General features: G+C 38.4%; 1 protein-coding gene across 3 annotated transcripts in view; it reads right to left on the bottom strand.

Annotated features, from left to right (window-relative positions):
• EPRS1 (glutamyl-prolyl-tRNA synthetase 1) overlaps positions 1-13643 on the bottom strand; it is a 65050-nt gene that overhangs the window by 28126 nt on the left and 23281 nt on the right. For all 3 annotated transcript variants that reach the window (XM_074989942.1, XM_074989944.1, XM_074989943.1), the window contains exons 9-15: positions 13263-13434; positions 11564-11797; positions 7185-7269; positions 6674-6733; positions 4127-4237; positions 3094-3230; positions 1022-1229 (exon numbers count right to left, since the gene is read on the bottom strand). In XM_074989942.1, the coding sequence (XP_074846043.1) occupies positions 1022-1229; positions 3094-3230; positions 4127-4237; positions 6674-6733; positions 7185-7269; positions 11564-11797; positions 13263-13434 (1007 nt within the window). The remainder of the gene's footprint in view (positions 1-1021; positions 1230-3093; positions 3231-4126; positions 4238-6673; positions 6734-7184; positions 7270-11563; positions 11798-13262; positions 13435-13643) is intronic.

Raw genomic sequence — 13643 nt, 5'->3', positions numbered from 1 at the left:
ATCTGGCAACCCTGTGCATGCACTTTGATAAACAAAACGTCTCGCAGGGACGCACACATTCTTGATGGCTGCATGAGGCCCTCAGACTGCAGGTTGGCCCACCACTGGTTAAGTGTCCCGTACAGAGATAATAAGACACAAAATCCAGTGAATGTGACAACTATAAAGATTTTCTGCGGCAAAAATCAAAGAATGAGCTTTATCAAAAGAGCCAATGAAGTAAAGTCTTCCCAAAAACTGTACAACTTCAAGTATAGTGTTTTATTCTATTTACTAGAGCACTGCTTTTCAACCTGCGGTCTGCAGACTATGTTTAAGATTTCTAAAGGGTCTGTTCAAAAATTTTTAGAGGTCTGCAAACAAAAAGAGGTTGAAATCCCCTATATTAGAGAATGAGACTCTGCAGAACACACAGCTCTCCTACCAAGTTGCAGCTTTCATTAACTTCCAATTTGCTGTGCAACATAAAAAGCTTAGTGACAATTATCAGGAGGGGTAGCTGTGTTAGTATGTGCCTGCACACACAAGAAGTCCAGTGGCACCTTATAGACTAACAGATATTTTGGAGCATAAGCTTTTGTGGGCAAAGACCTGCTTCATCACATGTATCTGACAATGTGGGTCTTTGCCCACAAAGGCTTATGCTCCAAAATTTATTTTAGTCTATAAGGTGCCACAGGACTTGTTGTTTTTATAAAAAGCTTATCTATTTCAAAACACTACTTTGTGTAAAGACTGCTCTTCAGTATGAAAATGCCAACCCAGACCCTCAGAAAACAAAGGGATGTACCTTCATTGAACATCTAACTCTACAGACATACTGATGGCCCACAACAGTATACCTGCATATTTAACTCCTCAGGGAGTTTAGCTTACATTTGAACTACTCAAACTGCTTTGAAATGCAACCTGCCCATTTGGAAAAACAGAACCTAACACCTTAAAAAAGGTAACTAGTGCTGATAGCAAGAAAAAAACCTGGCAAAAGCTTTGTAATGAAGAAGGGGAATAAATGAGTTACCTTACTACTTCGGTTGACATATTGCTTGAAATCTTCATCTTTACCTAGAACAGGTTTGGTGATCAGATGGTCATAGTTAACACAGACAGCTGGAGTGAGAGGTGCATGTACAGTCTCTGCAAGCCAAGTGATCTTAGTCGTTTTTTTGTAGTCCTTGTTTTCCATGTTCAATTTGGCATCAATAGATACAATTTTTTTGCTTGCATTTCTACAGAGGAAACAGAAAATTTTTGATGAAAAAATACTTTTACGCTGCAATTATGGTATATTTCCTTTTGTTGGTTTTAAACCTGCTGCCTATTAATTTCATTTGATGATCTCTTGCTCTTGAGTTATGAGAAGGAAATAGCACTTCCTTATATATTTTCTCCACAACTGTCATGATTTTGTAGACCTCAATCACATCCCCCTTAGCCACCTCATTTTCAAGCTGAAAAGTGTATATAAAATGTGAACACTCACTCTTCATACAGCATCAGTTTTATATTCCAATTAATTTTTATTGTTCTTTTCTGAATCTTTCCCAATTCCAGCATATCTTTTGGGGCCACATAAGCCTGGTCTGTGGATGTACCATGAATTTATATAGAGGCAATATATTGTCTGTCTTACCTATCTTTTTCTTAATGATTGCCAACACAGTTAGCTTTTATGACTCTTGCTATACACTGAATGGATGTTTTCAGAGAACTACCCACAATGCCTCAAAGATCTTTCTTGAGGGGTAGCAGCTAATTTAGACCCAACTAATTTATTATGCATAGTTTTGGTTAGGTTTTCCAAAGTGCATTACTTACATTTATCAAAATTAAATTTCATTTGCCATTTTATTGTCCAGTCACCCAGTTTGAGATCCTTTTACAGCTATTCAGAGAACAGGCCCGCAAGGGACCACCCCCACATTGACTTCTCTATTAATGAAAACTGACATTTATACCTACCCTTTGCTTTCTATCTTTTAGCTCTCAATCTACAAGAGGACCTCTCCTCTGATTGCATGGCAGCTTACTTTGCGTTAGAACCTCTGGTGAGGGACCTTGTCAAAGGCCTTCTGAAAATCTGAGTACACTATTATCCACTGGTTCCCCCCATGTCCACATGCTTGTTGACCCCTCTCAGAGAACTCTGGTTGATTGGTGAGTCACGAATTCCCTTTAAAAAAATCCATGACTACACTTCCCCAACAAATTATGCTCTTCTCTGTGTCTAGCAATATTGTTCTTTACTACCATTTCCGACTAGTTTGCCCAGTATTGAAGACAGGCTTGCCTGTAACTGCCACGATTACTTCCAAAACCCTTTTTGAAAACAGGCACATCATTAGCTATCTTCCAGTCATCTGGTACAGAAGTTCATTAAAATGGTAGACTACAGACCACTTTTCATAGTTCTGCAATTTCATATTTGAGTTACTTCAGAATACTCTGGTCCAGGTGACTTATTACTGTTTAATTGGTTAACTAGTTCCAAAACCTTCTCTATGGACACTTCAATCACCTCTAATGACACCTCATTATTTTTAATAAGGAAACAATGAAAACACTAAAACAAAATGTTGTACAAGGAATAGAGAAAGGTTGTACGCATTTCCAAAAACTTCCCCTTGTTCTAAGCTTTCAGCACAAAGATTTTTAATTTAGTTACATCACACTCACTTCAGACTTTTTTTTTTTTGGCAATTCTAATTTAAATAGCAATACAGATTTTGTTTTTCAATCTGAAAGAGCATATGTTCACTTTTAGAATAACAGCTCTTATACCAAGTATCAATCCCAGAGCAGATTTGCGGGTTGTTAAAAGATGGCATGAGGTTTTTCTTTAAAAAATTCATACTAGGAAAAACAGAGAGTAAGTTTAATGGAAGTGCTTCAGTACACTGAAGAATTTTTATGCCATATCCGGACCCACAGCTGATTTCAGACCCTGTGCTATGTTAAACAGGCAGCTTTGTGATCCATTTAAAATGATTATCCCTGCTATCTCAGTATTTCAAGATGCAAGAAGCCTATTCTTGTCAATGAAACTGAGGTGCAAAAACCTCGAACTTGGAATTACTTTACACTTGTGGTTACCTGTGTATTTTAGTGATGATAATGTTCCCCCAATTTATGAATGTAACCATCTCTCCCTCAGCCAGAGTCTCTGCATCTGCACCCTCAATAAGCACTTTGGAGCTGTACCACACAGGCTTCAAGCCAACATCAGCATTCTGTGTATTAAGAAAAATTAAAAGTTGGTTATCATACATATTGAATGGCTTACTTAAACAGAGCTAAGTCCTGACACATTATTCGACATGAATGCTCACAGAACAAGAAGAATAATGCATATTGTTTACTTAGAGGATCATCATAACTAGAAAAGGGAAAGTTCTCTCCATAACATGAAAGTGGGATAACGCTGAGTGAGGCTGTGTTGCCATTTTTATACATCATGATATTTAAATTTTTCTTAAATCTCCAGCTCCCAAATCACATGTCTGCAAGAGACCCTTGGCTTTTATTAATAAGATGAGCTGCTAACCTTTGGGGTTGCAGAGAAAAAACTTGAAAAAACGTGACCACCCTATCCCCTGCTCCCAAATGCTGAAACCTCAGAAGTCAAACATAACTCAAATGCAATATAGTCCTACAGAGAGGAGGGGAAAAAAAGACAAAACCACACTTGATTTTTAAGCCACACACTGAGATTGGGTTTTGCATTATTGTCAAAAAGACCTTTTCTTCATTCCTTTCCCAAGGCATGCAGTCTGCAGGAAAGAGAGAAGGCGGTGGTAAAATGTGGTGAGGCACTATTTCTCTCCTCCTGAGACCCAGCTCTGTCTCTAGTCACAAGCAAAATGGGTTTAGGAGTCTAGACAACCTTCTGGTGGATACTAGATCATACAATTAGCAATTTTTAAATTAAGATACATTTTTCCCTAAAAATATGACCTAATTCAAACAAAAGTTAATTCAGAGACTTATACAGGAGAGCAGAAAAACTCTAGACATTAACGCTAGACATTTCCCTCAGGGTCCCAGTTGCTCTCACCTACAGCTAACACCAGTCTTAATGCTCAGTACCATACAGTGGTTATTAAAAGACAACAACTACATCTACAACCTTAGGATGTTTGGCCACTTCCTTCATCTCCTCTACAGCCTCAGGAATATTCACAGTGACCACCTCATCCTTCAGCAAAGCAGTATACCGAGGTGCCACTGGGTCTATGACCTACAGGAAATAAAAACAAGATAATTGTGACTATTCAACAGTATGAGAGCAAAAAAGATTACATGAAACAAAGTAAAGTGAAAAATAGGACTATTAAGTGGTATTCTTTATGTTACTGCACTTCATTGAAAGTTATAAAAGCAAGACAAAAAAAGATAACATATGGTCAAAAGTGAGCAATCGTGAAGCAATTTTTCAGGCCTTCCACCAAAAAGTCTATATTTAAACAGGCAAAGCTGTTGACAGCAAACAGAAGCTGCAAGTCTGATACTATCATACTAGAAATAAACCAGATCTCAAATCAATGCTTCATTGGGAAGAAAAGCGAAGCTATTTTGGTGCAGTTATACTTCGTATGCGAACGTACCAAACCTGCCTCCTCAACTATTTTCCTTTCTAAATAAATCCATTGGAAAAATAACATATTGGATGCCATATTTTGGTTAGCACAGACCCTGATCTTATGCTCAGTTCTCACTGGCAAAATTCTAAGGAGCTCAGAGATAGCTTTGCCTGTATAAGGAGCACCAGCTGGGTCTGTAATATTAAGATACACCATTTTAATACAACAGCATTAGACCACTATAATAAGGCAATACCATATTATTGAACTCATGAGTTCTCCACCTTAGTGTCTTCATGCCATACTAGTTACCACCACAGCTTCTCCCTGTTTTTTTTTTTTTTTCAAAATAAAGTCTGTTTTCAAACCCCACTCCCTGCCCCAGCACCACCTGTCACAGAGCCTCTTGATTCTCTTACAACTTACTTTCGTAAAACACTTGGTACAGTATGGTACACACAAGGGTCTGTGGGGGGCTAGCAAAGGAAAGTGGAAGATTAGCTGTCAGGTGAGTTTGGTGCTGATCTGAATGAGTGCAAGTAAATACTTTTGATTATTTCTTTCATTGCAAGAGGAATGCATAATTAAATAGCAATTTGACAAGTAAGCAATTTGTCAATCTATTTTATACCCCAATTTCTCAGCACACATAAGTATGAATGTATGTTGGATTCAGAAGCCACACACTTATATCAGTGAGTGGAAACCAAAACCTTTGCGTGTTTCAGACAGATCTAACAGGAAATGACTTGAGGTACCTTGAAATCTAGATACCTTATACACTGTTACGATTTAATAACTAAACTATGTAATTTTTCAAATAAGGTTATGATTTGTTTTCGTAATTATTGTGCCTTTTGTTTTAATAATTCCTTACAATACTTCCCTAAGTGACAGTCTCTACAGTGTAACATCATAACAAGAGCTCTTAGCCTGCAGAGAGATTTTATGTAAGAGTGGAAAATGTATAGCAATAATTTCTGCTCATAACTCCAATACAGTTTTACAGGTAGAGGACAACAGCATTTGGCCAATAAACCCTAGGAAAAGGAACTTCCAGATAACAGATTTGAAATACTGTTTTAAAATTAAGTGTGAACTCCCCCATTTTTTTCAAATCTGCTCCCCAAAAAAGCAATCAGTATTTATGCAGCAACAGAAAGAGCCAATTGATAATCCTTTATATACTAAATAAACCAAATACAAAAGGGAGGAAGGGATACAACACACATGCCACATAAACAAGTGCTACTTAAAATGAACACATCTGCAGTAAAGGCTCAACAAAAACAAGCAGGAATCCCAGTGCAAGAGTTACAGGCATTCACACACGTTATATGGTTAGCGTTCAAATGATTCGCCTTATTATAGTGTCCAAGCATTTACTGCCAAGAAGCAAATAACCATACTAAGATGCAGTATTCCTTATTTGGTACTCAGTTAAGAAACGTCAAAAAGGGCTATATTTATAATATATAGATACACACATACATGTGGGAAATGCACAAAAGCCCACAGTACCTTCGCACCAGAAAGGAAAACTGAACCATAAGAATTCATTAGAATAGCGTTTCCAACTACTTTGACAAGTCATTCAAAACAGAACTGGGCAGCATTTTTTTTTAAAAAGGAATAATGCATTTTAAATGGATTTGTGCAGCTCTTATTATGTAAGCAAATGTGACTGTGCTGCGAAGCTACATAACACTGCCTTATGTTATGTATGCTTAGAGTACTGCAAGCCATGTGCTAAGGCAAAAGAAGCATTAAGTAATACCTTCTTGATAGCTCGCAGCTTGAAAGCAGAAAAATGAAATGCAGAGTTTTCATATCAGATTCACAAAAAGTATCATTACCTTTCTGCATAGCTCTAAATAAAACAATTCAATATTGATTTGGCAAGTCAATATGATTAGTGCTAGCCCATGTTAGAAAGAGGAGACATTCCATTTTCCTGAAAACGTGCCAGATGATGCAATACGTTTAAAAAACTGCTACTCTCTATAACCACACCAGTGAACAGTGGATTCACTACATAATCTGGGGTAGCAGATATCAAGAAGAAATGGCATCAAACTAATACTACCATGTACCTTTTTGTTAAATGACCAAATTTTATCCCATTCCATGTTCACAACTGATCGAGAGGAGCCCTGGAAGGCAAAATTAAGAAATAAATGATTCTGAATACTTCTGTAGTCTCCACAATATAAATGCTAAGTATGTCTATCAAAACAAACATTTAAGGCCTACTGTTGACGCAATCTCAATGCAAACCTCCATTGATATCAACGGCAGTTCAAACAAACTACAGGGTCATAGAATCCTAGGGCTAGAGGAGACCTCAGGGGGTTGAGTTCAGCCCCCTGCCCAAAGCAGGGCCAAACCTAATTTAAGTCATCCCAGCAAAAATCTTCAAAATCTTGCACACCCATACAATTTTATACCAGTGTAAATGTAAATACGACTGGTACCCAAACCATGACAGGAATGGGTCTTCAAAGGAGAAAACCTTTGCAGAGTTGCATAAATGCTTCCACTGAAAGCTCACCATATTTAGATTTCAGGTTTACGGTCAGACTCAAAGAATAAGCCAGCACTCACCTGTGCAGCAATAAACTGTTTTAGTCCTTCAACAGTCATGCCTCTTCTCAGCACACCACGTACAGTGGGAAATCTTGGGTCATCCCTGGCAGAAAGAGGAAAAAGGTTGAGGTTTGTTCAATATCTACTATCATACATCAAATAGTTTTGAGGTGATAACACACTAATTTTTAATATCTGGGTAAAACACTGTTTAAAGAAGATAAACTTCTGTATTATTTCAATTATGTGGATTTAGCATTTGGTCAAAGAGGCTAGCCTGACAGCCCGCAAGACTAAACTTCTCAGACTATGGACAGCTGTAATACTGATTTTCCCTTACTGCATACCAGCATTCCTGAACATTAACTTGGGATGGGAAACCACAACTTACTGATAGTACCTATTTTCCACATCTATTGAATTCTTGGTGCATCTGTCCAGAATTGAAAATGTGTCACGCCCCCGTCACAAGTCAGCACTCTGTATTGGGGAGTAGGATGTTCTATACTGCCTTCTTCCCTTTTGCTCTAAAACCATTCTTTAGTCCCTCTTATGACAAAGATTGGAACTTCCAGCTTTCTTCCTATATTTTCTCAAGTTTCAGACCAGGAAAACAGGTGGATGTACTCTAAGCTCCACCCATAAAGTATGTTCTGCCAATATGAGTTGCTGAAATAAGACGCTGCTCACACTATATTGTGCAGATGTTCAAAATACTCTGAGCTCCCTTTAGGCTCCACTTGGCTTCCTTGAGTGTCTCCCTCTCAATGTGACTTAAATATGTACATGGCCTCTATTAAATTTTTTGAACTTGGCTCTTCCTTTGATGAGAGAGGGAGGAAAAAAAGTCTCTCCTAAATGTTACCCACTTGTGGCATCAAAAGTAAGCTTAACTTGTGTTAAGTTGTGCAGATCTGTGATTCTCTCTCCCTCCCCCACAACTCCACTGTTACATGAGGAATGAAATAAGTTTTAAAATCCGCCTCACAAGGGCTATGTCTACATTACAGCGATCTTTCTAAAGAAGTCCTTCCATAAGATCTCTTCTGAAAGAGCTTTCAAAAGAGTGCATCCATGCACAAAAAAGTGGATCAGAAGAGTGATCTGCACTTTTGAAAGAGACCATCCACACAGCCCCCGCTCTTACAAAAGAACAGGCCAGGAATCGAAAAAAGTCAGGCACCACAAGGACTGCTTTCAAAAAAAGGGTGTGCGGTCTGCATGTTTTCTTGTGAAAGAAGCTTTCAAAAGAAGGCACTCTTCCTGAAACAGGAGTGGAAGAGTACTTTCAAAAGTATGTTTTGTGTGTGTAGACGCTCCACTGGATGTTTCAGAAGAGCCCCTTCTGGTGAAAAATATTTGGAAAGAACTTGCTAGTGTACATGCGTCCGAGGTAGCTAAGTGAACACCTCATCAAGATGAACAGGGCAGTTCCAATCTCAGATACTGCTCAGGCTCTCTGCAGACTCAAACATATCTGCACCAGGTTAACACCAAAAACATTAGCTGTTTCTTCACAGATTTTGGGGTACAAGATACCAGCTTCAGAGAGGTGCTAATATATCAGAATGCACTAGCTCAGTCTGAGCCCTGATTTATTTAACATACTTTTCTTGTTATCACCCACTTTTCTAAGTGGAAACATGTAGGTCTGAAGAGAACTAGGCATGGAAGGGCATGAGAAACAATGGAACCAACCCTACTGATATTAAATAACTATTAACACTGTAGTACATTACTAATTTACATTCCTATGTCACTTTGCAAATGTAAGTTAATACAAACCCAAAAATTATCAAGCTTGAGCACTCAAGTCCACTCTATGGTTTTCGGTAGTGGCTAGCAACATATGCTTCAGAGGACAAAACCCTCCAGCAGGCATTTATGGGATAACCTGACCTCCCTTCACTCACACCCCAGGAAAAAAAATCCTCCTTCAATCATTAGGAGGTAAGTTAAATCCTAACAGTTTATGCACTAAAGCACAGGGTGTATTCCTTCTAAATCTAGGATTTGTGTTTTTTGTTTTGTTTTGTTTTTTTAAATATTTATGATGAAATATACTTATTATCCATTTAAATACTTACTCCCATTTTCAACCATGCTATCCTCTGAGGCTCAAAGATGCCTTCTAGCAACAAGATGCAGTCTAATCGCATGCTGTCTGAAAATACTTGCTTTGAAGTTTTGAATTTTGCTATTTTTCCAGACCACTGAATGCTCACCTGTACTTCTATGGAAGAAGGGGAATAAAAGCTCCCATTCTACTTTTATTGAGCTATTCATTATGGATTTATTATATCCCACTCTTATTAGTTTCTTCTCTAAAATAAACATGTTTGAAAAATTCAGCAGCTCCCACTGAAGTCAAAGGTGCTGAACATTCTCTGAGTGAAAGAATTTTAATATCAGAGTTTCATAAGGACAGCCATACTGGGTCAGACCATAGGTCCATCAAGCCCAGTATCCTGCCTTCCAATAGTGGCCAATTCCAGGTACCCCAGAGGGAACGAACCAAACAGGTAATCATGAAGTGATCAATTCCCTGTTGCCCATTTCCAGCCTTTTGCGAACAGAGGCTAGGGACGCTGTCCGTGCCCATCCTGGCTAACAGCCAGTGATGGACCTATCCCCCCATGAATTTATCTAGTTCATTTTTAAACTCGATTATAGTTACATTCTTCGGCAAGGAGTTCCACAGGTTAACCGTGCATTGTGTTATAAAACATTTCCTATTATTGTTTTAAACCTGCCGCCTATTAATTTCATTTGGTAACTCCCTATTTCTTGTGTTGTGAGGAGGAGTAAATAACAGTTCCTTATTTATTTTCTCCATGCCAGTCATGATTTTATATACCTCTACCATATCCCCCACTTACTCGTCTTTTTTTCCCCCCCAAGCTAAAAAGTCCCAGTCTTATTAATCTCTCCTCACATGGAAGACATTCCATACCCTTTATCATTTTTGTTGCCCTTTTCTGAACCTTTTCCAATTCCAATATATCTTTTTTGAGATGGGGCGATCACATCTGTACACAGTATTCCAGATGTGGACGTACCATGAATTTATATAAAGGTACTATGACATTTTCTGTCTTATTATCTATTCCTTTCTAAATTACTCCCATCATTTTGTTTGCTTTTTTCACTGCCACTGCACAATGAGTGGATGTTTTCAGAGAACTATCCACAATGACTCCAAGATCTCTTTCTTGAGTGGTAACAGCTAAATCAGACCTCATCATTTTGTACGTATAGTTGGGATTATATTTCCCCAGTGCATTACTTTGCATTTATCAACATTGAATTTTATCTGTCATTTTGCTGTCCAATCACTCAATTTATTATGATCTTTTTGTAGCTGTTCACAGTCTGCTTGGCACTTAACTATGTGGAGTACTTCTGTGTCATCTGCAAATGTTGCCACCTCACTATTTATCTTTTTTTCTAGATCATTTATAAATAGTCGAGCAGGACTAGGCCCAGTACAGACCCCTGAGGAACACCACTATTTACCTCTCTCTGTTCTGAGAGCTGACCATGTATTCCTACCCTTTGTTTCTGATCTTTTAACCAGTTACCAATCCAAGAGAGGACCTTCCCTTTTATCCCATGCCTCTACTGAAAGCAGGCCTGCTGATGGGGGTGAAGAGACAGGGCAACTGTATAGGGGCCTGGTGCTCCCAGCTACCACAGTAGCAGTGGTGGCGATTGGGAGCTCTGGGCCCCTTTGAAATGAGATTGTAGTGTAAATTGGTGTCCTCTGAGGGCTGGGAGGGAGTAAGGGGTGGGAAGGTCACCATGCTCTGCACAGCACTATGGGCTAACTGCCATTGGCATCACCCCTTCGACCTGACTTTAAGCCAGGGCCATTCAGAACTTGCATGCAGTGGCTGTTGGCTCAGCTGACTGAGAAGTCTAACTTCACGTATTTATTTTTGAAAATTTTCACCTGAATGACTTTACGGGGTAGAAAGAAAAAAAGTGTTCCCATTTTATAGCAGAATAAAATGAAACAGAGTAATGCAAGCCCCAGTGTTTTTGGAGAAATAGGAAGAAAACATTTTGTCTTGTCCTGGAAACACAAACATGATGGATAATTTGTAAATCCTAATTCCCCTCCTCCCACCACTTGGCTTGCTTCATAGAAGACTAGGGGGGAAAAAAAAAGGGGGGGGGCGGAGGGGGAATATGCTATAGACATTTATAAGACATTTGGCACACAAAATGCCAAGTGTGTAAGAAAACCATGAGGAGAACTTTCAGGCCACTGGTGAAAAAAAGTAATTCTTTAACCAAAGAAAAATGGATGTACGCATTCTATGATTTCTCTTATGAGCAGAATACAGGTGTGATTACATAAAATAGCTGCCAACAGCAGAAATCCACAAACATACCATCCATCTACCAGCCCTTCATTGACGAACCAGGTGAGCTTTCTTTTAGATAGCACAGTGTTGTTGAGGTTTAGCCGGCTGTACTCCCAGACGTATGGCTTCCTTATGCCCAAGGCTTCAATGATCCAGTAGAACTGTTCGTCTCTGTCATGATATTCTGTTGTTCTTAATGCATGTGTGACACCTTCAATACTGTCAACAATGGGGCAGGCAAAATCATATGTAGGATAAACACTAAAATGAAAGAAGATCTTAAATTAGTAAATCAGGGGAATATACATAGTTTGCCTACCTTTGGAAACAAATATTTATAACACTAAATACTTCTCCATGGCTGTGGCCACACTAGCCCCCTCTTTTCAGAAGGGGCATGGTAATGATGGATTTTGGAAGATGTTAGTGAGGCGGTGGCATGAATATGCAGTGCCTCAATAGCATAATGATGGCCACATGTGATTTGAAAGTGATTTGAAAGCCCCTTCTTCCTATTTTGTTTTTGGAAGAAGAATCTTTTAAAGTCAGGGGGATCCTTTCGAAAGGCACCCATCTACAAGGGTGGTGGCATTCCAAAACTGACACTTTTGAATCATGCGTGGCAGCTATTATGCTAATGAGGCACTGCATATTTATGTCAGCAACTAATTAGCATCTTCTGAAATCCCTCATTAACATGCCCCTTCTGAAAGGAGGGGGCTAGTGTGGCTGCAGCCCATATGTTATAATCACTCAAAAAATCTGTAAATATGGTCACCAGACCTCCACCAAGAATGAAATAAATCATCACACCTGTTATTCAGCATTTCTTTTTAAAAGACCCAAATTAAAAACCATATGAATGACATTTTAAAAACAAACACAAAACTATAAAATAGTTCAACCCCCTCAGTATTTCAAAAATAAAGAAAAAAATTTTAAACACACCTACACTTTTCCCCACATCTTGTAGCAATATGTATCATAAAAATTCATTTTCAGACCTTAGTTTAAGATTCAGCAGCCAGAAATTACAAGAGAGGCAGTGAACTGCAAGTGTACACATCATGCCTTTTTAAAGTGAATTTCTAACAAGAGCCAAAGCTGCAATTTTAGGTCAACATCCAAATTAAAGTCACCATTTCCCAACTGTTGAATCTGTAACAATGGGAAGAGTGGGTGAAAAGAGGTATTTCACACAAAGGATAAACTATAGTGTTCTGCTAATAGCCTTAGTTCAATGCACATGCAGTAACTCTTCACAGTGCATGAAAACAATTGTGACTACACAGTTGTTACTCATATAATCAGGTCAAGGACACCACTTCACACTAGTTTTACCTTAAAAAGTAATTTATGTTGAGAGATGATGTATAAACAAACTCCAATTATTTGGATGCCTGTAGTGCAGGCAGTCAAAATGGTTTGTCGAGATTTCTTAAGGAATATGGTGCTCATCACATGTGGAAAGAATTTTTTTTTTAAAATAGCCCTGTTTACAGAGATGATGAGAATAGCGACGACATGTCATGTTTTGCCATCATTGGGTACTGTTATAAAATACTGGCCAGAGCTCAAGTTGTAAAAACCTGAAGAAGTGTTAGTTTCTACAAGGAGATCAGCTACACACACTGGCTGAAAAGATGCAAGCAAGTCCCAGGTAATTAAAGAGACAGGGTAAAGAACAGACAAGTATACAAAGATCAATATTACAAAAAGCACATACTTGTATTTACTTCCAGTACGTGGGTGTGGCTGTTTTTTGCAACGATAAATGGTTGGATCCCTCATACACCCATTGTTACTATTCATGTCTATTTTTGCTCGTAGACAATATGTTTGTCCACATTCTGTTCCCTTTTTCATTTCTTCCCACATCTGTAGATTCTTCTCAACAGCTACCAAAAATAAATAATAATAAATAATAATACCACCACCTTTAGCTGACCTAAAATATTTCTAACCAGGCTCCATTATAATATTTTATTACAGGACTAATTAAACATTCAAAGTTATTGCCAGATCTGTTTAGATCAAGCAATCCAGCATTCCCTCTCACACTTGAAAGGTGAGAATAAAATTATACAGTATCTAGGAAGTGTGAACA

Source organism: Carettochelys insculpta, chromosome 3, assembly GCF_033958435.1.
Source record: "Carettochelys insculpta isolate YL-2023 chromosome 3, ASM3395843v1, whole genome shotgun sequence".
NCBI lineage: Eukaryota > Metazoa > Chordata > Testudines > Carettochelyidae > Carettochelys > Carettochelys insculpta.
The sequence above is the reverse complement of the archived record's forward strand: the minus strand, read 5'-3'. Positions and strand labels throughout refer to the sequence as shown.